General features: G+C 44.4%; 2 protein-coding genes across 3 annotated transcripts in view; one reads left to right on the top strand and one right to left on the bottom strand.

The window, feature by feature from the left end:
• The window catches only part of TIMP3 (TIMP metallopeptidase inhibitor 3), a 36,819-nt gene extending 10,620 nt beyond the window's left edge, over window positions 1-26,199 (bottom strand). Inside the window, exons 1-2 of the mRNA XM_082784804.1 lie at window positions 25,827-26,199; window positions 1,619-1,701 (exon numbers count right to left, since the gene is read on the bottom strand). Coding sequence (XP_082640930.1) covers window positions 1,619-1,701; window positions 25,827-25,950 — 207 coding nt within the window. The 5' untranslated portion in view covers window positions 25,951-26,199. The remainder of the gene's footprint in view (window positions 1-1,618; window positions 1,702-25,826) is intronic.
• SYN3 (synapsin III) overlaps window positions 1-27,900 on the top strand; it is a gene marked incomplete at its 5' end in the record, with an annotated part of 168,887 nt that overhangs the window by 59,224 nt on the left and 81,763 nt on the right. The gene's annotated exons all lie outside the window — the stretch shown is intronic.

Below are 27,900 nucleotides of genomic sequence, written 5' to 3'. Positions count from 1 at the left end.
TGGTGCTGACCTTATTCCTTAGACAAAAATAGAAGGAAAATCAGGGGTTCCTGCTGGGTCTGGAGGAAAAGCTATTTTGCTCACTCTCCTGCACCGCAAGTGCTTTACATCTGAAATCTCTGTGCTTAGGCAGAAGAGCAGTAATATAACACATAATTCACTTTGAGGAACACTGTCATTCTAGATCATCACTGCATCCTGTTCTTTAGCCCTGTGTTAGAAACAAAGCACCAAACCGAGCAGGAGAGAAAGGAGTGGTCATGGACAGATGGAGATGAAATCAAAAAAAGAATAATTGATGAAGCCATTGCAGCCTGTTGATGCTGAGTAGTATTGTGAAGTGAAGTACACCAGCTGAGCTGGACGGTGACAGAGCTGAACAAGAACAGCACAGAGTGCTGCAAGCCTGGTGAAGCCGGGGACTGCTGTCAAAAAAACGGAGTGGCAGCATTGTCTTGCTGCTAACGACATAACCCGTTGCTTTTCCTTTTTTTTACACAAACGCAAGTTAATGAAATCTACATTTCCTTTTGAATCTTAAAAAGATTTTTTTAAGATAAAGGAAATTAATAAGCCCGGCACGTCCCTTATGCAAAGTGGAAGCATTCCACTCTAGTGGGAGAGCCATGCCAGATTTGGCCACATGTGCGGTTTTGCGATAGTTTATGAAACAGGCTTTGCCTCTCCTCCTCCCAGCTTTGTTGCTTAGCTATAAACTGCCTTATAAAGAGACTTACTGTTACGAGGCAAGCAACTGTTTTTTTTCTGAACCTTTACTTTGTCTAATATGTTTCAGATTTCTTCAGTGTCTGCCAAGCTTTTCCATTCCCTTTCCTTTTTTTTTTTTTTTTCCAAGACATAAACCAGTCTTATGACTGGAATCACATAGCCAAGAAAAACAACGTAGGGCTGATTTTTAGCATTACATAACAAGGGGGCAGCTTCAGAAAACGTCCAAAGCAGCAGGTTGAATGCAGTTTGTACACCAAAGAAATCAGGGCTCTGAAGAGAAGCACTTGAGAAACCAAGGAACTAGGGTAGGAGACATACCTCTTTTCACCTAAAGAGTCAATAGTTCATAGCTCTTCCAACCTGATGATATCTGAAAGCTACAGTGTTTGCTTTAGCTTTATACAAAAACCTCTGCTATATGAGTTTCCTTTGTTCTGTATATGGAAAAAATGCCATCATGCTAACTGGTGGTCACAAGGAGTGCAAGGCAAGAAGAGCTGAGAGAGCACTCTCCCAACGCTGGCAGATCCCCAGCACCACATCTTGAACTTAACAAAAGTGTTGCATGGAAAACCTTGCATTTCCATAGCTTAACACTGTCTATGTTGAACACAAACATGACTCCAGTATCTAGAGTGGCCCATCTGTCCTCCTCTACTACCAGAAACGTTAAAAGAGGAATTCAGGTATTCAGCATTGGATGTCAGGATGACCTCTTCCTGCTCCTTTCCACTCTCCAGACAAATTTCTACCAATTGTTGGTTACCTTCCATTCTGACTGACCAAGAGAACTGTTATTTTAAATACGTAATCTTTGTATGTTATCGCATGCTAACTAGAGTCATAATTATATCTGAAAATCTATGCGAAAAGTCTGCAAACATACCTTCATCTGCTTGACTGTGTATCGCATTGTTCCAAATGGTCCATCTTTCATGAGCTTCTTCCCCACAACTTTAGCTCGGATCACTGTCATGAGAGAGTAAAATACAACAAATTATAAATAACTTTACAGTGAGATACAAAAACCATCATAAGATTTAGGCTACACCCTCCAATTCAAAAAAGCCATTTAGGTAACTTACTCTGGAAAATAAAACTCCAGTCCAACCTTCCTCTCAATTTATTCTAAAAATCTCACACACAACAGAGGCATGTAAAATGGGGTGCCAAAGAAAGTAGTAATTTACAGGAAATCCAGTTGTTTGTGAATACTAAGAACAAGCATTATATGTGTTGAAACCCCACTGAAACCTGAAAAACAGACTATGGCTGGGACCAAGGCAAGGTAAAATCTTTGCACCAAGCCAGTGGGATGAAATTTGTATTGAATGCCTTAATTCTCAACATGAAGAATGATGTTCCACGAGGCACCAATTTTGACCTGCAATATCAGTGCCCCATGCAGCTTTTGTTTCCCAATAACCACAAGAGCACACTGGAGCCAGGCCAGTCAGAAGCCACCTGGAGGACAAACTAGAGCTGATCCATCAATCTATACACTGAATCCAGCCTGACACTGGTATCTGCACTGTGCTACAGATGCACCACAGCAACACCAATTGAGACTCAGCCATTACAGATAAGGACCTGGAGGTGATGATGAAGGCTTCATCAAGAGTTTTCCTGATCTTATATTTTTTCACATATTCTACAAAAATTACTGTTCTATATATCCTCTTCTCAAAATAAATAAATAAATAAATAAATCTACAATCACTTGCTTGTTTTGGTAGTAAAGCAAAGCTTAGTAACAGCACATAAATTATTCAGCTAAAGCCCACTACTCTAGAACAATCATATCACATTATAAAAGCACCAGAAGTGGCTTTTTACAAGGGCTTAAGAAAGTGAGATTTGTCAAGACCAGTCCTGAGAAGTATAAGGATCGCCGTTAGAAAACCCTATACCCCAAAAGCCACTTAAACAAACAAAAAAAGGAAGTCAAAATTCCACTAATCAAGAAAAATGAAGACAAACTCACTCTGCTCCAATTTGAATTCTGTGCCTCAGCCAGATTTCTCAAATAAACTTTAAACTTTGTAAGACAGTCCCCTTCTGGCTTTGATTCAAAGGTCCAACAAAACTTTTGTTTATTAGTGTCAAACTTCTTTCTTAATTTTTTTTCAAATTTCTATTATCCAATGGCAGTAAAGCATATGAATTTGTACAATTTTATTGATTCCACTATTTAAGAACTTGCTCAGACTTCAATTTACTCCCTTCTTCAACATTTCATAGCGGCACTGAAGCATGTCCTTCAGGACAGTAAATATGTTTAAAATAAATAGATTCTTCTATTTGTTTCCTCCAGCCACCACCACTAGCAAAGCTACAGAAACCAGATTGCTTAAGTCAATTAAAAATAACACAATTTCTTTAAAGCTTTGTGAATTCCAGGGCACTTCACTAATAATGGAGTCCATAGCAAAGGGTGTCAAAGGTCTTATCTTCATCTGTTGTATAGGTGACATACTGAAATTGAAAAAACTGGTGTTTGCCTGGCACATCTGAAATCAACAATGGAATCTCGTAACTAATTGACAATGACAACAAATATACTAAAAAGCAATTTTGCAAAACAATAGGGTTTCCAAACCAGAACACGATTAGCATCAGAGATGACAATCACGTTCCCAGTCGCTGACAAAACACCTAAAAATCCATTTTCTTCATGTACTTAGCTGCTAGCTTGGCAGCCCATTAACTCCCTGGTTAAAGTAGTGCAGCCACTTCAGAAAGAAGACAGCTTCGATTTATGGACTAATCATCAGCTTCACTAAAGGACCAAAGATTCAGAATGTGCATCTTCACCTGCACATAACAGCATCCCAGTTTCAGCTAACACCACCCACCAGGGAGGTGAAAGGATCCGTGACTAGACAAAGAAATCCTTGTCTCTTTAGATTATTACTCCCCAGTAAGGTTAGTAAGTAGAACCTTAGTGTGGGCTATTGCTTCAAGCTTTTAAGTAAATGGGTCAAGCCCTCTATGTCTCAGAGCTGTTGCCTTTATCATCCAAATGATAAACTTTCTAAGTAAGTTCCTTCCTCTGCCAAAAAGCCTGGAAGCAACAAGGAACCCACCCTGTATCATTTTTCCCATGTTAAAGGAAAAGTCAGCCAAGGAGCAAAGGATGGTCCAGCTTAAGTCTACTTGCTGTATTTCGTGAGGCCGATTTCCTGCCCCTTATGGATCAGACACATCTGGGTAAATGGAGAGAAATGCTGGCCAGACAGGACTGCCCAGAGCTCCCAGCTGCAGATCTGCAGCCACGTGTCTCCCAGTTCTCATCTTTGCGCGTTCAGACTGCTGTTCACCAGTTACACTGCTGAGCTACTCTTTGCACCTGGTCAAAGGACATTGCTCCTAACTCAGCAGGAGCCACGCATACTTGCCAAAGGACTTGTTCACTCTCTGCAAAGCACTGGAAACTCAAAGTATTTCTGCTGCAAGTTTAGTCCCTGTTACGCTAAAGAAATCAACTCCTTACATCTGGGGACTCCTATTGTTTCAACAGAATAAGGCACAAGGTGCCATGACTGCTCCCCTGAATTTCTTCCTTCTCCCTGAAGCTCTATTACAGTCCTGCTGTTACTGATGGGAAACTTTATCCCACACAAGTGGTCACCAAAATAGCTGCATATTTTTAAACCACAATTCCTTTGATGTACTGCCTATAAAAATACTCCAAGATGAATGTTTCTCAGTACTTTGGGGTTTCAGGTCAGGTCACTTTGTGGGACTGGAGCAGTTGGCAAGGTCTCACGAGTGATTTGTAATTATTTATGAAAAGTTAAATTAGATGGGGATATAAATCTTGGTAAGATAAGCATGGCAGTCATACTGTGATTCAAAGAGGAGAAACCATACAGGCTGCTTCTCCAAAGTTGACACAATTAAAAAAATGAGGGGGAGAATGAACAGAGAGAAAGAAAACCGGATATTTAGATGATACTCCAAAAAACTGTCAGGAAAGTAACAACCTGCTGTGGTTGAGGATTCAAGGAACACATCTAACAATGTATCACCAATAGCCAATGTGTGCATCTTTTTTTCCCTCCTTTTAAATGTGAGCTGACTTAATACTTCAGAAAAACAGAGATGGCTCAGAATTGCCACAGGCCTAGCATAGTGCAAACAGCTCATAGTTTGTATTTCATTGGCATCTATATCATGGTTGAAGCTCTCTACATGTGCACATATACATGAACACACACAAAAATCATCTAAACACTTTTCCAAATGACACTGGGTAAGGCAAACAAATGAGAATGGGTACAGGATAAAAAGGCCCTACATGTGCTTTTACTTGTCCAAATGCATACCCATCCAAATCCACTCAAAGGCTCCTTAACTTTATCCCTTACTCTGTGGCCATTTTTTCAAAGATTCATAGGACGAGTAAGTCCAAAGGTAAGATATGGAGCAGGAGAGACACCAGCTTCACAGCTGAGATAGCGGAGAGTGGCCTTTTTCTGAAGAAAGTATTGGACAATAACCGGTGAGGGGAGTGGACCCATGCAAAATTAAGACAAGCATTTGCCAGGCTGAGGAAACAATATGGTGAAAGGACTTGTATTTACAAAATCTTTTCATCTAGGCACCTACCAGCCACCACACATGTAGCAGCAGCAGCTTAGCGGCTCCTTTTCCCCTGTGCAAAAAGCAAAGGCACCAACTATCTTTCCATCCAAGCCTGTGTCCTTTATCGGGATCAGCCACTAGATGGTGACACTACCACAAATCTCACTTTCTGTCAACAAGAGGGCAGTGGTATGTGTGGAAGCTCACACCACGAATCCCAGTTGTACATCCAACCACACCAAGAGAACCAGATGCTTTCTCTCAAGCTGGCTGGTTGTCATCCATGAACAGCAGCTTTAAGTGCAGGCATGCAACCTTTAGAGACCAGGATTTGCTCCAAACCCATCTCCCTTGTGACCAATTATCATGAAAAGCTCAGGAGAGAAACATCTGCTACAATCTCATTATTGTTTCATGGATTTCTTTTTCTGGTGTGCAATATGAGTATTTTTAAGTGAGAAGTTTGGCTGAGACGTACGTTCATTGCACTTAAGTAAATTAAAGATGTGGAGAATTCTTGCTGTTTACTAATGAAGACATAGGGGAGAAGTTATTCTCCCCGCCCGTTCTTCAACATCAGCTACAGCCTGAGGCCACTGGCTACAGCAGGAGCTGGACTGCCAAACCAACCCCAACAGAATGGGGCACTTGGAAATGCCACCTCAACACGCAGTGTGGGACATGCCAAGGAGGAAGACCGCCATTTTACCCATCCAAGGACCTGTGCCCACTCCCAAGAGCAAGTTACTGAGAACTTTTCCCCAAGCTTACTAGCAGCTCTCCCACTCGGCCTGTCTCACAAGAGCTCCTTACGGTGCTGTACATGCCATGGGGCTTCCATCACACAGGGCTATGGCCAGGGGTGTGTTTAAAACTTCCTAGCACCCCTAGCACCCTACTGAGGTATCAGTCAGCTGGCCAAGGCGGGATGCTCTCACACACAGATTTGCTAGCATTGTAGAAATGCTGATGGTGCTGCTTAAAGGATAGAATTGCTCTGTGCTTGTCTCGTGCTCTCCCTCTCTCACACAAGCTCGGTTCCTTTTCCCACACCCCGGCTGATCTGTTAGCAATCATTACCAACGCTCTTGGCCTCCCTAATAACAGAGGGCCATAATTTCAAGTGGATTGTGTCCTTTGGACTGGAAGTCTGGCCCAGCTGTACGCAGCCTCTTGGGGACCTGTTAAATTGCCTGGTGGCTGCAGGCTTGCATGAGAAGCCAGCGGGTGGGGCTGTCTCTGGAAGAGGGACAGGAAAACACCCGCTCACCCGTTCCTCCACTTTTATGGCAAAGCAGAACAGAGGGGGAAATGCTGATGCCAGCAGGGGGTCACAAAAGGGCAAAAAACAGATGCAAGTCCCCAGTCCGTCTGATCATTTGTCTGTACTGAAAGACGCATCCTCCCATGTAACCAAAACAGAATTATTTTACAAACTGGAGTATTGAATTTGAAGGCTTCTTGCAAAGACTGAGAAGGCTGAAAAAATACAACAGAGGAGCTTTCTCTTGCCTTGTTCCACCGTGACCTCCAGCCAAAGCCACAAGAGCAATGAAAGCCTCTTTTGCTTTGTCTTGGAACACGCCAAGGGCAGCAGTGCTGCTGGAAAGCATCACTGGAGAAGCTCATCACAAAACCAAAAAAAAAGAGGTAGTGAAGTAAGCAGTTTGCTGCTGGCTGCCTTCCTCTCATACCCCTCACCAGCTAGCTCCCAATTAACTTACTCAACTGACAGCCCAAATCTTGACCTTTTGGCTTTTCATCACACTCTGAGGAACACCGATCAAGAAAGAGCACCCTCTTAACACCAACCGCTTCTACCAGTCAGTAACAACAAAAAATAGCACAGTGGAAAGAACTTGTACTTCCATCAGTAACTACTAAGCTTTCTGGAACATTTTGACTGACATAAGTCTAAATAAAAACAGGAAGGGAAGACACCCAGGTATCTGTCCCTCCAATTTCTGACCAGAACTATTGGCCTTCAAACCACTTTTGGCCTTCGTCCTACAGATCAGAAAACTGTCCCTAACTGTGGCACTGCAAGGCTATTTGAAGCCTGCCCCAGAAAGCAGAAGGCAATTAAATGGGATCATCCAGACCCAAGTTCTACTTGAACCAACTGATCATAAATGCAGTTGCTAAATAGTAAGCAGGTTTTTTATTCCTTTCTATTCTACAGCTTTTCCTAGGCACTGAGAGCCTGTTTGCAGGACACACTGAAATTGCCTCACTTCCAACACCACAAAACAGGCATGACACATTCTTTCACACATGATCAACTGCATCAGACCTCCCATCACTTCAAAAAAAAAGATATAAACTGTTCTAGAAGGGTTTTCCCTATGTGGGAGAAGGCTAATCCTCCCAACAAGACCACACATTAAATATGCAAGGTTGCATGAAACAAGCAGAATTTGGGTTGTGCTTGGCATTTCTCCTGTAGCTTATTAACTGAACACAAATTTTGAGGTGGCATCACTTTTGAGGTAGCAAGCATTTCACTCCCTCTCTATATTGTGCATCTCACCCTATGGAAGCCCAAGCAGTACTGCCTTGGAAATACATCGTGAACAGAAAGAAAAGAGAGTCTTAAACAAGAAACTGAAAATTCTCTTCTAGATATTTCATTCTGGTTCCTACACGCGATTTGGTTGATGCTCAGCTGCCCAGCACTGCCCCTGCATCTAACTCCTCCTGTCAGTTCCCTCACTTTCATACACAGGTAGACTGTTTGGAGGACAGAGAGAAGACTGACAGGAGGAGGAAGAGAAGAGGGATCTAAAATGCATTTTCACCCATTTACAAGAACAATCCTTAAAGTCTATGTGTAGATGGTACGTTTTGTGCCAAGCAAAACCAGCTTCAGGAAATACCTCTTACTAAAACACAAAGAAGCTGAAGGCAGAAAAAAAATAAATCTGTTGTTACTAGCTATTAGTACCTACTGAGTTCAGGAAAGCCAGGCGGGACCAAGAGATTATCTAGAACAGGCAGAGCATGACTAGTTGAGTCATAAGAGTTACATGCATCACTAAGTTAAACTCACAGCTTGCGTCAACAACACATTCGAGGTTTGCTACAGAAGTAAGCAAACAGAGCTGCTGCAGGCTGCAGAACAAGCGTGCCTACAGCTCTCAGGATCTTCTGACAAAATAAAGAGGAACAAAATCCACTCCTGTAAACTAGACATTTCTGTCTCCTTTTTGTCAGGCTTCTTTTTTTTTTTTTTTTCCCCCAACTAAATATTTAACTAGTTGCTGACAGATGAATTCAGTCTAGAGGCAAAAAGCAGTAGTTGAGTATCAGAGTAAAGGAAGGATGAGCAACGCAAGTGGAAGAAGCAGGAGTGCCCCACAAACAGAGCGCAGCAGAGCAGCACCTTCTCTTCGCTCTAAGGGATGTTCTCAGAAGAGAGCACATTGCCTTGTTTTGTGTCACTGACAACTAGCAAATAACGAACTGCTTTCAGTCAAGGTTGGCAGTATTGAAAGGAAACCAACAAAATGCACTTTCAGAGCCAACTTACAACAATGGATAGAAATAATATGCATGTGACTCAAAGCTGGTCAGGTAATGCCTCACTCAAACACCTTTTCCCTATTCCTTTTGGTCTACATAAGACTTCAAGAGTAAGATTTAACTTAGTCCTAACTTCTGGATCAAGCATTGTAGACATAGTACATACAAGACAAGGGGAAGCCAGGCTGAGACAAGTAAGGCTCTGGTTTCTCACAGCTCTTTGGAAGCATTCGAAGGAGCCACAGCTCTTAGTGTTCCACTCGGAGAATATGGCAGGGCTGAGGTGAGACCAATTAGGGGCAAATGGAAACCACATGTGATTTTAATGAAACAAGGAGCTGGAGTGCATGGCTTACTGCTGCAGGAGCATTTACTGCCTGAAAGGAATGTGCATCTGGCATTGATCGTTTCCCAACCCATCAAGTGAGCTGTAACATAGAAAGCAAATTGGAGCATATGAAGAGAGATGAATTGCCTGAAGAAGTACCGTTAGGGGAACAGCCTTTGCAAGAAGAAAATGTGTCCTCTGGCTGTGATTTAGTGATATGATTGCAAGTGAGGCTGATCGGACATTTCCACAGATCACAATCAGAAGAATAAACTACAAGCACAAGTGTTAGAGTGACTAAAATGGATTGTGTGGTACTTTAAAGAACCTAGGATCACAAAAATCCTGTTCTGAGTTACATGGAGCAGACTCTTACTCCCTGAAGGTCATAGGCACCACTTAAAGAATAAAGTACTGCTGACCATAAGCAAGGGCAACATAGAGTCCTCAAATGCAATGGCTGTTTCTGAAGGTGAATGATGTTGTTCTTATGTGTACCTCAATCAGGTAGACAGTGAGGAGATTTGAAGCTGAAGAGACAGTGCAGATACACCCCTTTTCCCCATTTTTTTTCTTTTTTACTGCATTTTTTTTTTTTTTGAAGAAGTTTCAGTTCTGCTAGGAAAGAAAAGTCCTCGGTCTGCGAAGCTGTAGATAAGTTGCTCTACTGGGATATGGTTGTTCCTTTTGCAAGCTGTCGTGTTGCACTTTGATATCCAGTTCTCAGAACAAAACCGCTATCTCCACCAAGCAGTCAAGAGACTGCTCAACAGACATCAGAAGGCAGCAGAGGGGGGAAAAGGATGCCCTCATCCAGCACTCAACTGTATATACAGTGAATGCCCAAGGCTTGCACCTGGTAGATGCTACTTTGCTTTTCATTTAACAGTGAGACCTTTCTAAAGCCAGATACGTAGAACTGGCATGTCTTTGCTTCTTTAGCATTAAGTCTCCTTTCTTTGATATGTGAAGTTAACAAGCTTAATCACTGTATTTTTCAAGGAGGCAGTAGAAAATTCTTGAGTCAAATCTGCTATTTATTAGTCTTCCTTAACACACCATGCTATCCACAAATGCACTGGGAGCTCCCATCCAAATGGGGTAACAGGAGGAAGAGGAGGAAGGAGAGTCCTGCAAAGAAGACCTTCTGAAAGCAGTTTTCTTCTGTGCATGAGAAATGGAGCAGCTCTGACAGCGCACGTAAACCTTTCAAAACGGGGAGTATCAAAAGCCACAGGCCTGGACACTCCCAGCCTCAGTGACTTACTTCAGAGGAGTCCTTCCTTCAGCACCTCGCCCGGCCGGGACGGGTGCCAGGCCCCGCGAGGAGGCTGCATGCTGCTGATCACTCCATTTTGCACGTAGGAGCTGGGGAGGAAGAACTGTTTGGGAACACATATAGATTTCAAGGGTACTGGGTGGACCTGCCAATTCCTTCCTGCATTGGAAAACTTGCATTGAACTGATAGAGTCAGCAGCTGTCCATGTCAAAGAGGTATACATATTTAACCAGGTCTGACCTATATGTGCTGCTCTGCTGTTCCTATTTGCACCAGACCCTACAGGACCTAGTAATAAGCCTGCCTGACACTGGAATTAAACCTGCATTCAAGCAATTTCTGCTGTCAGCAGCCAGTACCTTTGCCCACTGTCATGCTGTAACTTGTTCAGAAGCTGACAGCCTCTGTGGAGTGTCCACTGGAGATGATGTCCATGACAATTCTGGTTTATCATGATGCTTAAGGAACGTATTAATCACCCATTTTATTAAAGTCCATTATCTAACCGCAGTCACTAATACTCTGGATTAAATTTCTGAGTTCAGCTACATTAAAAATTCCACCCTGAAGTCTCAGCACCATTTAAAGACCTAGGGCATAGCTCTCAGGACACTGGCCGGGCAAACTTCACACTGGCCAGCTCACCCACCTGGCCAGCATCCCATCAAGTACCCCACCCTATCTGTGTGCTTAAACATCAGCCTTCAGTTTCAACCATCAGAGGGACATCGAGGGCCAGAGTTACTCAGTGATGATTTGTTTTGTGAATAAGATTAAAAAAAAATAAATAGGAGACTGATATGAGAGGCTTATGAAAAGAGGTAATTAGAAGAGCTGGAAGTCCAAGAACATCTGTAAGCAACAAGCATTTACATGAATAATTATTGCACATTGTACATCCTCTGGCTTTGAAGGGGCAGGATTTTCCCAGTGCACAGACACAGAGCACTGGCAGCAGAAAGGATAGGCAGACACTGGCCAGCAACTTTTGTTCTTCAAGTGGTTTCCTCAGAAAATCCCTGACTGTCCTACTGACAGACTAGCTAAAGTTGCTCCTTAGAAACGGTGACATAGAGAAATGGTAATTTAGTTCTTTTATTACCCAAACTTTCTTCATCAAAAGGAATTTTCTTCAAAAGTTCATGTTCATGGACAGCCCAAAGGGCTCAATGCAGAATAGATGTCCAGAAGTTATGTACTGCCTTACTACCCTGACACTTATGTTCATCCTGGTGTTCCCAGTAAAATATTAATGCGATACGGCTCTTGGCTAGACTTCCTTAAGCAGAGAACGCACTGAATAGTTAGTAGTGCCTGCCCTACCACCAATTGTTCACTGTGGGATCTTTATTTGTTTTTGCACAAATCCAAGACTAACCCATAGTGGTCTGTTCCTGGTCAGTATTGCTGATTGGTGCTTTTTATGTGGAAATGTTCAAGTCTGACCATAAAAACCTGATGGTGGTTTAATTAATGTTAACCTACCAGTCAACTAGCTCACCTGTACTACTGGAGTTTGAGAGCTTCATAAAGTATTCTTACCAAAATCTTCCATTTAAGTTTTAACTTGGGCAAGTTAGGCCTGCATTCTGGTATCAGTTCTTATGTGTTCTTGTCACTTTATTTTTTTTATTTTTTTTTTAAGAAAAGCAAAATGCTTTATACAAGACATGGATGGTTAGTCATTAGATTTCAGCAAAGCCATGAACATGAGCTAACCTCCCAGGAGCCTGCTTTGCAGAGCTCGGGTGAAGCTCACAACCAGAGCACAGGTGTAAGCAAGTTTAAACATCTTGACAGGAAGGGCACTAACACAAATATAAGGGGAAATGCCTCATCTCAGTCCTCTGACAGCAAGCAGCACAGCCACAAGCTTGTTTGTTCATTAATGCAGCAAACCCATAGAGAACTGCCCATTGCCGAGGGCTAAAACAAGTGAGGGGTGGGTAGATGTGTACTAAAGAGAATCCTCAGCATCCAGAAAAAGATAACCACAAAGCCCAGAGGACTAATGACCCAGGATCCCTCCCAACTTGAGAGGTAGCGTGTAAACTGATCAAAATCACCATCTCCTGCAGGGGAGGTTGTTCCTGTTAAATCATCAGGGACAGGACTGGAAGAATTGTTTCTGGAATGCTTTTTCCTGTCAGGAAATGTGGTTTTACTTAAGTCACAAATTTCTAAGAAAAGCATCAACTTCAGCAAAAATATTTATTTTTCTCCTCAAAAAAAAATGAAACCTATTTTCATCCTGAGTCAGCGTTTCTCTTTAATTTCTCTTGAAGTCTAAATGTTAATGTGACACCTCTTAACCCTTCAAAACATTCGTTTCAGATGCATCAGAATAATCTTTTTTTTTCCTGAAAAATCCATTCAGAAGACTGTAATATTTTAATTTTCCCTCCCATTTCATTTTGAATGAATTTCCACCATTTCAAAACTCTCTGCGGAAGAGAAATCCCAACCCTCTCCAACACATGCCCAGATTCCTCTTTCGCTCTGTAAATCAGAGGTGACAACAACAAGCTCTAATGACAAAAGCAAGAGTAACTTTCATTTTCCACCCTTGTTTCTAAAAAGCACCAAGTGACAAATTCCTGCCAGTGAAAGCTGCAGGTGCCAGGAGGTGGCATCATTTCAAAAAGTAAACCTGTTCTTCCTTATCTCGAAGGGGATCTAAGCCAAAATGGGCACCCAACATGAAAGTCCTTTAATTCAGTGCGCCAATAAAAGCCTGTCAACACCATGGACCATAAACGAATGCAGACGTACTAGAGCTGTCTTTAAAAAACGACTTAGGACACCACAGACACGGTCATTTAACCTGCTCCTCGAGTAAAAGCACGGTGCTGCTGAGTGCTTGTTCTTTGAGACTGCAGGCAAGTCAGCTCTGACAAATGCCTTCCTCTTCTCTCTATGCTTTCTAGCCATTTCCAACATTTTGAAGCAGTATTGTTTGATTGCAGGCTGCTTCCTGAAGCTGCTTCCTTCAACTGCCTGCTGAACCCAGTGGGAATCCTGCCTCCAATTTCAGCCGGAGTGGGATCAGGCCCTACATAAGTAGCGGCGGAATCCCCAGACTTAGGAGCTGAACAGCTGCCTCTGCCCTTCCGAAAGAAAAGAGGAAAAGTTACTCCTGCAGCTGTTTTCCCCTAAGTGCCTTCACTCCGAACTGTAACAGGACTGGAGGGAGGGGGAGAAGGTGGAATTTTAATAACCCATTAAAAAGAAGTACGGGCCATTGCGCAGCAGCTCTTTCAGTTCGACTCAAGCAGGGTCACTGCTGCCAGGCTCAGACAGCCCTAAGGGCACGGGAAAAGTCGTCTTCTTGTTTTCACATCTCATTCACTGAGCGGGTAACAAGGGGGAGGGAGGAATCAGCTTTGGAGTTAATTAGCACCATGAACAGACAGCTGCATTGTCATTAGAAGTTCAAGAAGTCATCAGGGTCATCACTGAACCGCAAGATGTACACACACGCACACGAGGCACACGTCTAAGCCTGGAGTTTTAGAAGCCTTGCTTGGCTCTGATTTTCCACTACTCCAAGGGAAACTCTTTGAGTTAAGAACACTGAACTGTTGTGGCTCTGAGGAGAAGCCAGAAGCACAAAGGCACTCCCCTTCTGAATGGTAGCTGTTCATCCCCTTTGGAGCTGCTTAATATCGCACTTAATATACCAACTAAGAATACTTACATGGCTTTTTTCCCCTGAGAAAAATCAGAGGTCTAGCTTACCAAAGAGTAGTTTCAACTCTGCTTCCAGTATTCTGTGGGAAAAGCAGACAAAACCAGGGTACCAATGCACACAATTTCCTTCCACTGCTTCCTTCCACAAGCAAGGAAACAGAGGAAGTGCAAGTGCATATTAGCAAAACCAGAAATGATCATGTATAAAGAAAAATGAAAAGACAAAACCTCCAAAATGACAAGTACTACTATTAATAAGGTTTGGAGCAGTGCTGGCCTCAGAAAGTCACAATTTGGCTTAAAAACAAAAACAACAAATTATCTAACTATGCAAAACAGCCACAGATTACTTTCTCACTGCAGTTCACAGGAATGTTTTCTGGTAAGGGACGTTAGTGAAAACGCATGAAGAAAAATAAAAGGATTCCCCTCCCACCTTCCAAAAGAGGTTAGGAAGTAAGTAATACTTCAGACCTTGAGTAGTGAAAACATTACTGCTTCTACAGAAAGCAGACTGGCATTGCCTGATCCTGTCAGCTGTCACTTTGCTGCCAATATATTCTAAAACCAAACTGGGGCTAAGACTAGTATCCCTAAAGTGAAACCTCACAAAAAATGTGGTTTTCCTTTTCTGGGTGAAAGGAACACAGATCCTGCTTGCTCATGCTATTATATTGGCAGTCAAGTCTGATATATGTAGCTCATGAGTGTACAGTTCTATTTGGTGCTTGCTCTTTGCCAAGGGAAATTACTCCAGGAATATAGAAGCCAGATTGGATTTATTTATTTATTTATTAACCATGATAGCTCTGTTGATTCCAGTGTATGCTGGTTGTTCACATTCCCAAATTTCAGTACGTTCAGGAACATACAGCCATTGAAGGACCTCAGGTAGAGATGTTCTCAGGAGGAAAATATATATTACATATATATATAAAATAAAAAGATATAGTCCAAAAATCACACTTCAGAGGAGAAATTACATTCATCAGCATTTCAGTTCTAATTTCCCACATTAGGGTGGCTATCGGAAGCTCTGATGGATTTCATCAATAAAGCAAACCCATCTGGGCTAAATAGCTCTCCTTTAGAAACTCCTTGGAGCTCTTCCCCTCCTATCCACAACTCTGCATATTTTTTGGAACAAAAGCTGCCTTTTCTCTATTTGACTATGGTGTTAACCTGGCGGGGCTGCCTCATCGCACCACTGCAATAATCTTTCAATAACCACTGTGGTCAATCTTTCTTTGCTGGTCCACATGTCTGTTGGGGAATATATGCTGGAAGGAACCCTGCTGTGTATGGACTTTATGAGGGCTTGATGAGCGAATACGGAGCCTGCAGAGAAACGTGACCCCCATCAGGTGTGCCACTACAACTACCACCCTATGATCCTGTTCTGCCCACTCTCCTGTCCTTCCATCAAGGAGGCAGCCTAGTCAAAATACGTGCAGGCAATGTTGTCAAATTCAGAAGAGGGGAGCTTTGAACAGCACAAAGGACAAAGTTTACGTCAATGGTCCAAGCTACCATACTGCATAAAAGACAAACAGGAAAAGGTCTCAGTACAATTTCTGAGACTGGAGGAAAAGAAAGACCCAATGCTTTCCTTTATCCTACCTCTTCCAAAAGCTATTAGTTCTGGAGGAAATTGCTGTGAGAGAAGGGCATTCAGAAACAAACGAGATCTAGCATGGACAGGAAGGAACCTATTGGCTTGAAAACTTTCCGGTACTAGTGAAAGCTTTGTTTCCCATCCAGCCAAACACACAGGTGCTGCCTGCTTTTTTCAACCTACACCGTTTCTTCAACCAACTTAAACATAGCATGGGAAGAAAGGCCAGTAAGAACCTGCTTCCCAATTTGCTGTGCTGTTTTTCAAAGGAAGAGTCAATCTTTTGGAGAGGATGAGTGTCCTTGGGATCAAACACAATTTGGTCCAACACAGCCTTAGCTCAAATAAAGCCCTTCCCTGCTGCTGGACACCTCAAGGTAAGATAGTGTAAATGATAAAATGACCACATGACCTGCCTAAGAAAGTCTCAGCAGTTTCTCCATAACACTGTGAGCAGTTCTCATGATTTCACAGCTAGGGAGTAAATGTGGAAAGCAGATGAGAATGACAAAAAAAACATCAGAGACCACATTATTATCTGATGAGCCATTCATCTGCCAGAGCACAGGCAACCGTGCCCTGCGGAGCACAGAACCCCATGTCTTCAGGGCTCTGAATCATGCAGCTCTAGCTGCCAGTGCCACTCCTGCAGACTCCTGTTAAGTCACACAGCAGAGAGGTGCAGGGCTCTGCAAACACAAGGACCTATAGCTCTAGCCTTATAGCCCCATTATTATTTGGTAAGCATCAGGAGACATCTCAGAACAAAATATGAATAAATACATGATTCCCATCCTGCAGGCCAAAAAGAAAAAGAACAAACTAGAATATGCTGGGAAACTCACATGGAAGGTAGTTTTGACACTTATACTGATAACAAAATGCCTTCTCCAGGGTTAAACTATCAAATGCCTTTGAAGAGTTTTGGAAGGAACTTAAAACTGCAGGGTGTGAATCGATCACTAAATACAAGGAACTAGGATGACAGCCACAGAAGAGACTATGAGAAAATTGGGCTATCCCATATCAGGCTTCTGGGAGGGATATTGGTGTCAGCATCAGAAGTCCAGACTAGATGGATGGTGCATATGACCCTCGATCACAGGTGGTATCGCAGTATGCTTGTTCAAAAGCGAAGGTGCTAAAGGGAACCTACTGGTAAGGGTCACTGTGTGTTTGCCACCAGGTCTAGCCAAACTCCTCTTTGAATGGATAACATTCCATTAAAACCGTCCTGTCTTGTGCCACCTAGGAATTCTGTCTGATATTGTTGAATCCGCTATCTCTGGGCTGTTACACAGTGGGGGAAAAAGCAGGACAGCTGCTTAATTCTGTTGCAAATATAGTCTGTAGAGAAGATGGGAACAGACTTATTGAAGTCTCCTTTTTATCTTGATCCTCTGAGGAAATAACCAACTAAATCCTTAATCCCCTGACCCCTTGGGGGAAAAAAAATAAGAAAAAAGGGACAGGGGCTGCTCTTCAAATTTAGAAAAGTAAAACAAAGGGCTCACGAACTCATCCTGCCCTAACCCCAGCAAAATCTTTGCAACACTGAGTCACCTGCATGTGAGCTGCAGCCCGTCTTCCTACACCTCTCTGGGGCTGGGGTTTTTGTCCTACTGGACACTAAGGGAGGGCCCTGTATTTTCTGGCTATTGAAGCACTTGCACGTGAGGGCTACTGAAGTGTCCCAGAGGAAACTTCATTGTTTTATTTCCTGTTGGACTGATCCTCTTCACCAGGGCACTTTAGGTACATGTTACTGCAACTGCTGTACTTTTCCATGTAGCGTGGTCCCTCAACCAGCGTCTCCTGTTCCTTCTCCAACCTCTCTTCCCCACCCTACCTTCTTCCCAAATACCAGAAACTGCTCAGTTTTTAGCTCTGGGCCATGTGCAGTTTATTATTTACTGGAGGAAACTGTTCACTTGGAAGCAGGGCTTTATATCCCAGCCCAGAGGTGACCACGATAAACAGGGAGGCCGCTTCAGTCCTGAAGGACTCCCTCCATTTTCCAACAGGAATCCAAAGCGGGGGACCCAGCAGCCCCACACTCAACAAGGGCTGGCCTACAGGCCGCTGCGTGCTGCCACCTCAAACCCCTTTAATCTGCAGCGTGTGTGTGCCTCCAGCCCGATGAAAGGCAGGCGGGATATTTATAGCGGTGTCAGACAAGGCAGGAAGTAGGAAACCGGGGCGGGTGTTTGGAAAGCGTATAAAGGGCTCGGAAAAGCATGGCCAGCCTGGAACACCTTCCCCAAGAGGACGCGGGGCTGAAGGAGAAGCATCAGGGGAATAGCTGGTCTTGTTCAGACATCCTCCAGATCTCTCCTCCTCTACCTGTTGCCTCTCCAGCACCAGCTATTTCCTGTCTTTCAAAGTCAAGTGGAAGTTTTCCATTCTGAGGTTTTCCTGTCTTGGTACAAGCAAGCACTTTTTTCCCCTCCTCTAAGTATTTTAACTGTTTGGAGACCAAAAACCTGCTCGCTAGGGGAAGAGCTTCCTATTTACAGCTGACAACAGAAATTTGAGAGGGCTGATTAAGCCCCAGAGGAGCAAGATTTTTTGCTTGTTCATGTATTCACTGAGCATGAGGGATTGAACTTGTTGTCTGAGCAAATGCTCCAGTGCTCTTCTATAGAAAATTAAGAGACTAACATAATGCCAGCAGGCCTCCCTGGGGGCTGCACTGCAGCAACACCCGACATGGAGAGAAACACTGAGAAAGGGAAACAGATGTTGAAGTCCCAGTGCTGTAATTACAATATAGCACAAGGGAATTAAAATTCATGTCTTTCAGCCCAGGCCAGCAGGAGCTTGGGTCAGTTTGAACATGGCCCTGTGGAATAGAAGTACTCCTGTTTCCAATGTGCTGTTGTAGGATTATTTTATTTTTTTTTTAATGAATCACCAGGGAGCAAGAAATAATAATGTGTTACCTTCACACTGTTGCACCTGGTGCAGCTGTTGCTATCTGTGCAAGTGTTGTGCAAATGCAGTGCAATTTATATCCACTTTGCTGAAGTACCAGTGATCATGCAGGCCAGGAGAAACCCAGTCCTTTACATGTCAAAGTCAAGGAAGCAAGAAGCGAAAATTTTAACAGGGTCTTTTTTCATCCTTGGAATTTTTCATATACCTGTCTTTACCTCCCATATAAACCAGTTTCAAGTTCTTGAGAAACAGCAGGGCTACAATACCCATCTGTTACTAAAGTGGCTGCATAACTAAGGACAATGATTGTTTTTTGTGTGTATTTTTGTCAATAACCAATAGGTACTGCACAATGACAGCTCTGCCATTTGCATGCTCACCCAGCATCTCCTGTCTGCACAGAGTCAGGCTACTACTTCATGTATATGAAAAGTACTTTTAGACAACATATTGTGTTTGGCTTAATTTCATTTGCCTCTCCTGATGTGGAATCCACATCATTTTCAAGCTATACTGTATTTTCCTTATAAATTCCATGGGGGAATTAAAAAATAAATAAATAAATAAATAAAGCAAAACTACTTCTTGCACACACAGCCCTGCAATGTGCACTTCTTGAAGGGCTATTTGCAGGAACTGTGCATTCCTCTAAATGGAGGCTTTTCAAAGCCTGAGCCCTGATCACCAGTCAAAAACAAACATGCTACAGGCTGTTAGAGAACAATCAGTAGAATACTGTTGTTGTTTTGTTTTTATTTTTTTATGAGTGTTGTACTGCCCATCTTTTTACTGAAGCCACAGTACCCATTTCACTTCCCTGGATGGCACAGATCCACCTTGGGCTTGCCCCAGTTTCAGGTAGGGTGGCCTATCACACATCCCAGCTAATGATTCTTCTTCACTTGACCAGCCTGTAACTAGTTCTTCAGTAACACTTCCATACAGCATCACTCCCTTCTCCAGTAACTCTTCTCTCATACTCCAGGACCATTCTTTGATGGGTCTTTGCAGCTTCTTTAGCTCCTAAATACCTTTCCCATTACAGGTTTCTGACTGAGCCTATTGGTGTCATCACCCTCTTCCCCACCCAGCAACAAAGCTGGACTTTCTCAGACCTGAGTCCACTGACGCAGACCACCAGTCCTCCACTAGTCCAATCCAAGACTTTCCCCCCAGGCTGAAAACAGCCTCCCCAAGAACTGCTCTCTGCTGGTTCCCAGTGGATTTCAGTCCCCAGGATACCCCACATCAATTCCTTCCTTTCTTCAATAAAAAATGATATTCTACATCTCAAGCAAACTGCTGCTGATATTTGATGAGGTCTGATGATGATTTTTGCTGATGCATCTCTCTGCTATTTATATTGTTTTATTGTCTGTATTCTGTTTCTAAGGGCTGAAATTGCCCTTTGGAAAGGTCTTGTATAAACATGAGCAGGAATTTGGACTATTCATAGTCAACATTTGTTTTACCAGCACGAAACTCAAGAGACTTCTATCTTGTTTCCAAAAGGCTCACAGAATCGTTTTTAGCTGGCAGAAATGTTGAATAAATAGAATAATCAGGGTTGTGTAAAACAACATGCATTTTTATGTTATTAGACATTGTCAGCTAATCTACTAAATCTTCACTCTGGTCACTCAAGGGAACTACTTCACATTACAGTAGAAGGTTAACTGCTTCTTTTAAATACAGTTTCAAGCACTTTGGTGTTTGTAGCATTCCTCTTGGAAACTTGAAACTGTCAACTCAACTCTGATAAAAGCCACTGAAATGCCGCTGAGACCAGTGGCACTACACCTGCTTTACTTAAATTATGATGCTGGTCCAGTGTTCTCTTTCCATATTGATAACTGAGCCAGATTTAGATCTGGTGTAAGAGGGTGTAAAACTATTTAACTCACCTTGGTCTCTTCTACCTCAGACCCAGTACCAGCCTAATGCTTTCAGACAGCAGAAATTTGAAATTCATATGCCTCATGTTTATTCACTCTCCCAGTAGACAAGCACAGGAATCAGGACATCGGTTAACACTTTTTCTAAGATATTCCAAAGCAAGTCCAGTTTAACTCGGGCTTTAAAGAAGCACTTACCCCGCTAAGGTGAAATAACACTGGTAGCAGTCACCAGTGGGCAGCACACAGACAACTTCAGTATGCTCCTTCTGGTACCACTTTACAGGAAGACTTCTGGGTTTTAATAAAGCCCCAGCAGCATGTCTCCCTCCTCTGGGACTCAGGTACGCAGGCACTTGAAGTACTTTCAAGTACATGAAAGAGGAGAGCCATACCCTGAAAGTCTAGAGTAATATGCAGCACATCCGAGCAAAAGCCTCCTCATCTTGAACAACAACAAAAACCTCATCACTAAAATGAAACTCAAGCACATGCATCCCAGACATTATTAGGACTGAAATGAGGCCCTCAGCTTGGTTTGGCTCAGAGCTGACAAGCACAGCATGCCTGGCCCTGCCTGCTAACTCACACCAAGCTGCCCTCTCAGGTTTACTAGCTCTCATGAACTTCCATCCGAAGCATACAGTGGGAGCTTCATTTAATGAGAAGACCTCCTGCACAGACCAAACGGGCTCCTTTTCTCAGTGATGCATGCTTGGTTGGGCTACATAAGAGCACCACATGGTACTGGAGCTGTGAGGAAAAAGAAATACAACCTCAGACAATACTGCTACAGGAAAAAAATAAGTTTTCATCTTAGCTTTAACATCCAATTAAGGCAAAGGTGACTCACCAAGTGCTCCTACTAAAGACCCTTGGTCCCACCATGACTGTTAGCAGGATTTCACTTGAGTGCAAAGACCCATTTCATCAGATACCAGTCCAGTTGTTACATCTAAGAGACCCTGTAAGGCGAGGTCTTGGAAAATGTGAAGTCCACAGACAAAGCTGAGAATGAACCTGCTACCTTGTGCCTCTTCTATGGTCAAGTCCAAACATCCTGAATAACCAAAGCAGACCTTTCCCCATCCCAGGTGAAAACCTTTGCTAAGCTAAAAAATGCTAGCACTGCATGTAGCTGTACGTAATTTCATTCCCACCAGCCTGCTTCTTCCCAGGAACGTTAGAGGAGCATTACCAGGTAGGGAGCTCTCCAAAACAGGTGGGAAAACAGAGAAAATAAGAAATAAAAAAGCATCTTCATAAAGCAAGGAGCTCTAAGACCCAAGGTTAGAACATCTGGCTCTCTGCTGGCTCAGAGGTCTTGGTGGAGTTACTTCCTGCAGGAAATCTGGAGTAAGCACATGCAATGGTAACAAGACACCGAAGGAGCCTTATATAACATTCTGCACTACATCTTCCAAACAGTAATTCTCACCACATTTTTTTTTTCAATAAATACATTTGGAGAAGTGACAAACTCCAGATCCCATAAGGTGATCTCTTTACTCTGAGAAAGCAGAGCAGGATTTGGCTCTACTTTAATTGTAAATATCCAATAAAATAACAAATAGCAACTTCTATTTCTACTTCATAGCACAATTCGGTTCAGAATGGTGATCATTCTGTCAGAAGGCATGACCAGGCACAAGGAATGCCATTTCTCACCATGGACATGGGAATTTCATAAAAGTTAAACCAATCTCCTCAACTTCTTCCCATTTATAATGGAATTTACTTTATAAAAAAAAAGTTTACAGAGGGACTTCTCAGATCTCATGTTTCTAAAATGCCTTCAAGGGAAGTCCAGTCTAAAAATGAAACCACACCATTATTTCCCCAACAAAAGTACAATTTTTAAGTTGATATAGCACTCTTGCAACCATTATCGTGGCATGTCATAAATTTGTTTGAAATTCATCTCAACTCGAAGGATTTGTATTAAAATTAATTGAAGTAGCTTTCTTTCAACCTTTAATTTAAACTCCTAAGTGGTAAATCCAAAACCTTACTGTCTGCCTTAATGGATAAGGCAGCACATGTGACCTTACCAGAGTCCATACACATGCGCATCAAGGGAAAGACTGCATCTTTAAGATCTCACGTCTGATCAAATTGTTCTGCATACCCCTTCTAGTCTTCTATTAAAAAGGTGGAATGGTGAAGTCAAAAAAAAGCCATGAAAGAAAAAGGGCTGGTTTTCAATTAGGACCTTAGACTTTGGGCTACACAAACTTCTGATCTTCCTCCTCTCCTGACTCGTGCTTTTCTCCTATCACACCCCCAGTTGAAAGGAGGCTAGCCACTGCAGATGTTTGTAACTCAGCTCATGGCATGTCAGGATGGAGGGATGGATGGCTCCCCTCACACCAAGGGACTCTAAGAGGTTGTCTCCATCTCCCCAAAGCTTGCCAACTCCAACTTAACCAAGAGTAAGGAGAGGGGCGCCTCTTACAGGTACCCTTGCTGAAATAGACATTTCTTCCCCCAACCCAACCTATAGAAAAGAATGTTATTTCAGGCTCCTTTGAACTTAGGTAAGAGACAGCTCATAGTGCCACAGCTCTTTTCTGAAGTATATGCGCAAGATGAAAGGGAAATAGGTGTGGAGTGGACAAAGTACTTTCTTTATCGTTTGCAGATTGGTTTGTCAAAATCCAACCAGTGATTTCACATACTTTGCTTTTCCTTTTTTTTTGAAGGAGAGGTAGGGGGGAAATCCAGGCAGGAGGTGTTTTTCCAGACCTGTGAATGCAACACTCAGCAGCCAAGCTTAAAAGTTCCTGCTGCTCCTGCAAAAAAGGGACAAACAAGCCCTTTTCATGTCAGCTATGTCCAGCTGGAAATGTCACAGCTTTGTCACAATGGAACAAAGCATGCCTGGTGTCTGTTCTTTCAAAAGGTCTCTTAATTCAAACAAAAGAAAAATATTCACATCTGGAAGGGGTCGTAGGCAGGGGGTGGGAGGGGAGGAAGCAAAGTTCAGATGGCATGTCATAGCAGTTGCTGTTTGTCTAATTATTGTACTGCCTGTTCTGGCACTTATTGATCCAGTTAAAGAAAGAAAGCCAAGAGTTAAAAAAGCAAATTTTATTATTGACTGACCTCAAAGGGCCAGAGGAGACACACCTCTTCACTTTTGCTCGACTCATGGTGCGGAACACTCAAGCTGGGTGAAAAGACCCTTGTGACCAGTCTAGCAGGAGAGTCTCCTTTTTGATTTTTTAAAGGAAGAAAACAAAACTGTGGTGTATGTCCTCCAGGCTCGCTTTACAAAGCCACAACCTTCACATCCACAGGACGTACATCTTGCATGTGTTTTCCAATAGGTTTATTCGAGCATCTGTTTCTGCAAAGATTAAAACCTTCTAATGACTGCCGAGCTGGGAGGCTGCATCAGAACTGAGCTGGAGGATGATCAAAAATTAAATGTGTGGTGACGTGAGATTAAAGGGGAAGGGAATAAACTTGAGAGCAGGACTTCACTGGCTAGGCACGAAAGACCAACAGCGAGAGTTTACATTAGTGCTATATTAAAATCCTTCTCCTTCAGCATTCAGCGCTTCTGGACGATGAAAAGCCTCTCCTAGGCTGCCACCTAGCTAGTTAATTTCTCGTATTGTTTAGGAGCTATTTTAAAAAGCTCTTCTGCTCCAGCCCTTACTGCACTGACTCCTCCCCTCGGAGCTGGTATTTTGTCAGGAGTTTCAAGAGCGGTAAAAACTCGCTGCCAAGTCCCTTTCTTCCCCTCGTCGTGTTTTATAACGCAGCGCGCGGTTTCGTCTGTCCCACGGCCACACCAGCACCCTGCCCTCAATTCCCATGGAGATGGTGAACTCCGCCACAGCCAGAAAGCCTTAGCGTGTTTTTTGCCATTAAAAAAAAAACAAAAAAACCAACTTGACAGTGTTTGCTAAAAATCAGCCTGCAGGAGCATCACATTTTCCAGACAGTTCTAGCAAATTTAGCGCGTTCCAGCACAGGATTTTGCTTCAGTCTTTCATACAGAACCACGGTCTTAACCCAACGTGCATGTAAGTCACCTTCCAGCTCAAGCTGCTCTTTCCCTGCCTGCTTCTCTGCATTAGCAGGATGCCTGAAGGCACGACTACCCCCCTGGCATCAGCCTGAGAGCTGCCACATCCCCAAGCAAAGCCGAGGTATGAGATACAAGGAAGACTGCAGGGCAGAGAGCGGGGAGGTGATGGACATGACTTTGAACTCCATCAGAGGCAGAGTAATAAACAGGAAAACTTCACGCCCTGAAGTTTAGGAGCGCTGCCATGTGAAACTTTGCAGTTTGCTCTACTCTTAGCCATTTACCCATCTGGCAGAAATACATTGGCATCAGGGTCTGTTCACAACAGAAACTTACTTAACACCAGCTTTCTTAAAACTGAACTGAAAACAGCCCCCAAGCTGCTCCAACATGACCTGAGCAGAGCAGGAAAGCAGACCTGCTCCTCAAACGCAGCAAATGAAGGCCACACGCTGTGTGCAGCTTCAGCTGTGCAAAAATGGTTTCCCAGCCTTACTTTCACAGCAAGGACAAGCTCCTGGCAGCAGCACGTCGGTGGCACGCTTGTTGATCCAGGCTAGAGAAGAGGCGGTAACAAGCAGAGCTTTGAACTGCTGAGTTTCCTGGAAGAATTCCCCAGTTTAAAGCTGTTTTATAAATATTTTCCAGGCTCCCATCAGCGAGGGAAGCTGAACCTGCAGTGGCTTTTTCTGGCACTCGGGAGCAGCCGCTCCTTAGAGACCAGACACGGATAACCACACACAGCCGCCGTTTTGGTACAGAGGAGTTAAAGGCAGGAGGGAGAATGATTTTCCTAGCAAGTTTGGACAACTTTAAAGCCACTGGCAGGGCTTGTGATAACGGGTACCCTGCCACAGTGTGCACCGATGTCCTGTCGGACTCCCGTAGCGCCTACCGGGGTGGTTTCTTTGCAGACTCTGGCATCAGCGAGGTGTGGGTACCAGCACTGCGCAGCCCCCCAGCACCCTTCACACCACTCAAACCACCTGTGGAGGTGCCAGAAACCCTCACCCATGCACCCTGCTCGCCGGGTGCCCTGGGGACACCACCAATTCCTCTCGCATGCAGCCCCCAGGGCTCACCCCAACAGCTCCCCCCCGCCCCATTTCGAGGCCACCGCCCCATTTCGGGCCAGGGACTGAGCCCCGGGGCCTCGCCTCTCCCCCCAAAAACCCGAGGAGGCTCCGTCGGCGGCACTCACCGATGTCGGAGTTGCAGAAAGCATCCTGCGGGTGGATGGGGACGCAAGTGCAAGCCTCCACCACGGCGTCCTGCAGGCTCCAGCTGCAGAGAGCCAGGGCGAGGAAGCCGAGCCACGCCGTCATGATGCCCGCCGGGGCTCACCCCTTCGCTTGTGCGGAGCGAGAGGGCAGGAGCCTCCTTTTTGCTAGCAGCCTCCCTTTGCACGGTGCCCTTTTGCTCGCTGGGACGGTGCAAGCCCGAGAGCGCGGTGCAAGGCAAGGCGATGCACGGGTGCAAGGCGATGCACGGGTGCAAGGCGATGCACGGGTGCTGCACGCTGCTGCTTGCTGCTGCACACTCGCTGCTGCTGCTGCTCGGTGCACGGTGCACGGTGCACGACGCGGCGCGGTGCAGCGCGGCGCCGAGTTATAGCCGCTGCGCCGCCGGCCAATGGGAGCCCCCGCATTACCTCATCGGCGGGAGCGGCCGGCGGGACGGGGAGGGGCCGAGGGGCCGCCGCTTCAGCGCCTTATAGGGAATAGTGCAGGGCCGTTGGGGCGGGCGGTTACCTGCGCCGCTGGCCGCCCTGAGGGGAAGCCCGCCAAGTCGTCCCCGTCCCACAGAAACTTCGTTGTGCCCCATCCCTGGGTCTACTGAGAGACCCCGGCAGTGCCCGCACGGCTTTGGTCCCCTCTGCCCGGTTCTGGTCGCCTCCACCCGGCTCTGGTCCCCCCGACCCCTCTGGGGATTTGCCTCCCCTCAGGGTGGCAGCTCGGAGGGCGGGCAGAGGCGCCCCCGAAGCCCTCCGGGGTTTGCTTATAAAACTCGGGCTGTTGCCTCCCCTCGGCTGGTTATAAAGCGATTTTTTGGGTGAAAGGGGGTAGTGCCCTAAAGGGCTACTCCCCGAAAACGCAAGGGGAGCACTGCGTGTTGCTGCTTTTCCCCTCTCAGCAGGTAGCGGGTGGAGGAGAAGGACGAGACCTTAGCCAGAATTTCATCTTCGTATTTTCATCCAATACTCAAAAAAAAAAAAAAAATCTCAAATGCTCCTTCTCTTGCCACCACCCACTCCCCTTCTCTTCCCCTCCTCGGGACTTTAAGTCAGTGACTTTCCAGTCGCCGGTCACATCTACCCAACATTTCATCTCAACGTGTATTTTAGCAGAGCGGCTTTAGCAGAATTTACAGAAAAGTCCCATTTGTTTTGTTTTCCCTTATCCCCTTTCGGAACAGTAAATTTCTATCAGCTGTAGAAATGTAAATGTTATAGTAGAGCCGGGGCTGCAACGAAGGAGATTGCCAGCTGCAGGATACAGACATCCTCATTATCCTGCAGAGGGGACCGAGGGGCGATTAATCACGGTATCAAACCAGTATATATAATGTCAGAGTACTTTCCATGGGGTTTACAAGACTTAAGCATGTCTAGTTATAAATTATGCTGGTATTAAAGGCCGGGGACCAGCTGTCCTAAATTTCTAAATAGTCAGCTAAGTCTAGATTTACAATTCTTCTCCATCTGGGTGAAGCACAGCCTGCCTACACCTCTTCTTGAATCATGCCATCCCTATAAATTTAAAACCTCCAGTCTTATGGAAACACAGGTCTTTATTTGGAGCATAGGTGTACAAAAGCATCAAGATGGGTGTTGCTAGCAGTGATCAAGGTTGCAAAGCAATCGGAGGAAAATGCAGGTTCCTCTCCTCGCGGTGACACAGCCAACCTGTGTGGCAGCTTCATCTCGCCGTGCTTCAAATCCCAATCCGTGTAATGGGGATAATGGTGATGGAGCTTCGCAGGAATGTCTGTTAGTGAGCACTGAAAAAAAATCAGGTGGTGCGGAGGTCATAATGGGTCATATAAGTATGTATGAGGCAGGACATGAAACAAGGCTTTAGATTTAGGTACGTCACTGTCAGAATCATTTGGCTTCAAACTGCAATATGAGAACCCCTCTGCGAATAACTCCTTAGATATTTGGGCTGTCTGCTGGAGGTACTGCAGCTGAAGCCGAATCTGTCAGATTGGACTGTCATTTCCATTTTACTGGGTGTAAACAAGGAACAACCCCACTGACCTCAGTGGAGTAACAA

This window comes from Aythya marila, assembly GCF_965140915.1.
Source record: "Aythya marila genome assembly, chromosome: 1".
Classification (NCBI taxonomy): Eukaryota; Metazoa; Chordata; class Aves; order Anseriformes; family Anatidae; genus Aythya; species Aythya marila.
This window is presented reverse-complemented; position numbering and strand designations above follow the sequence as displayed.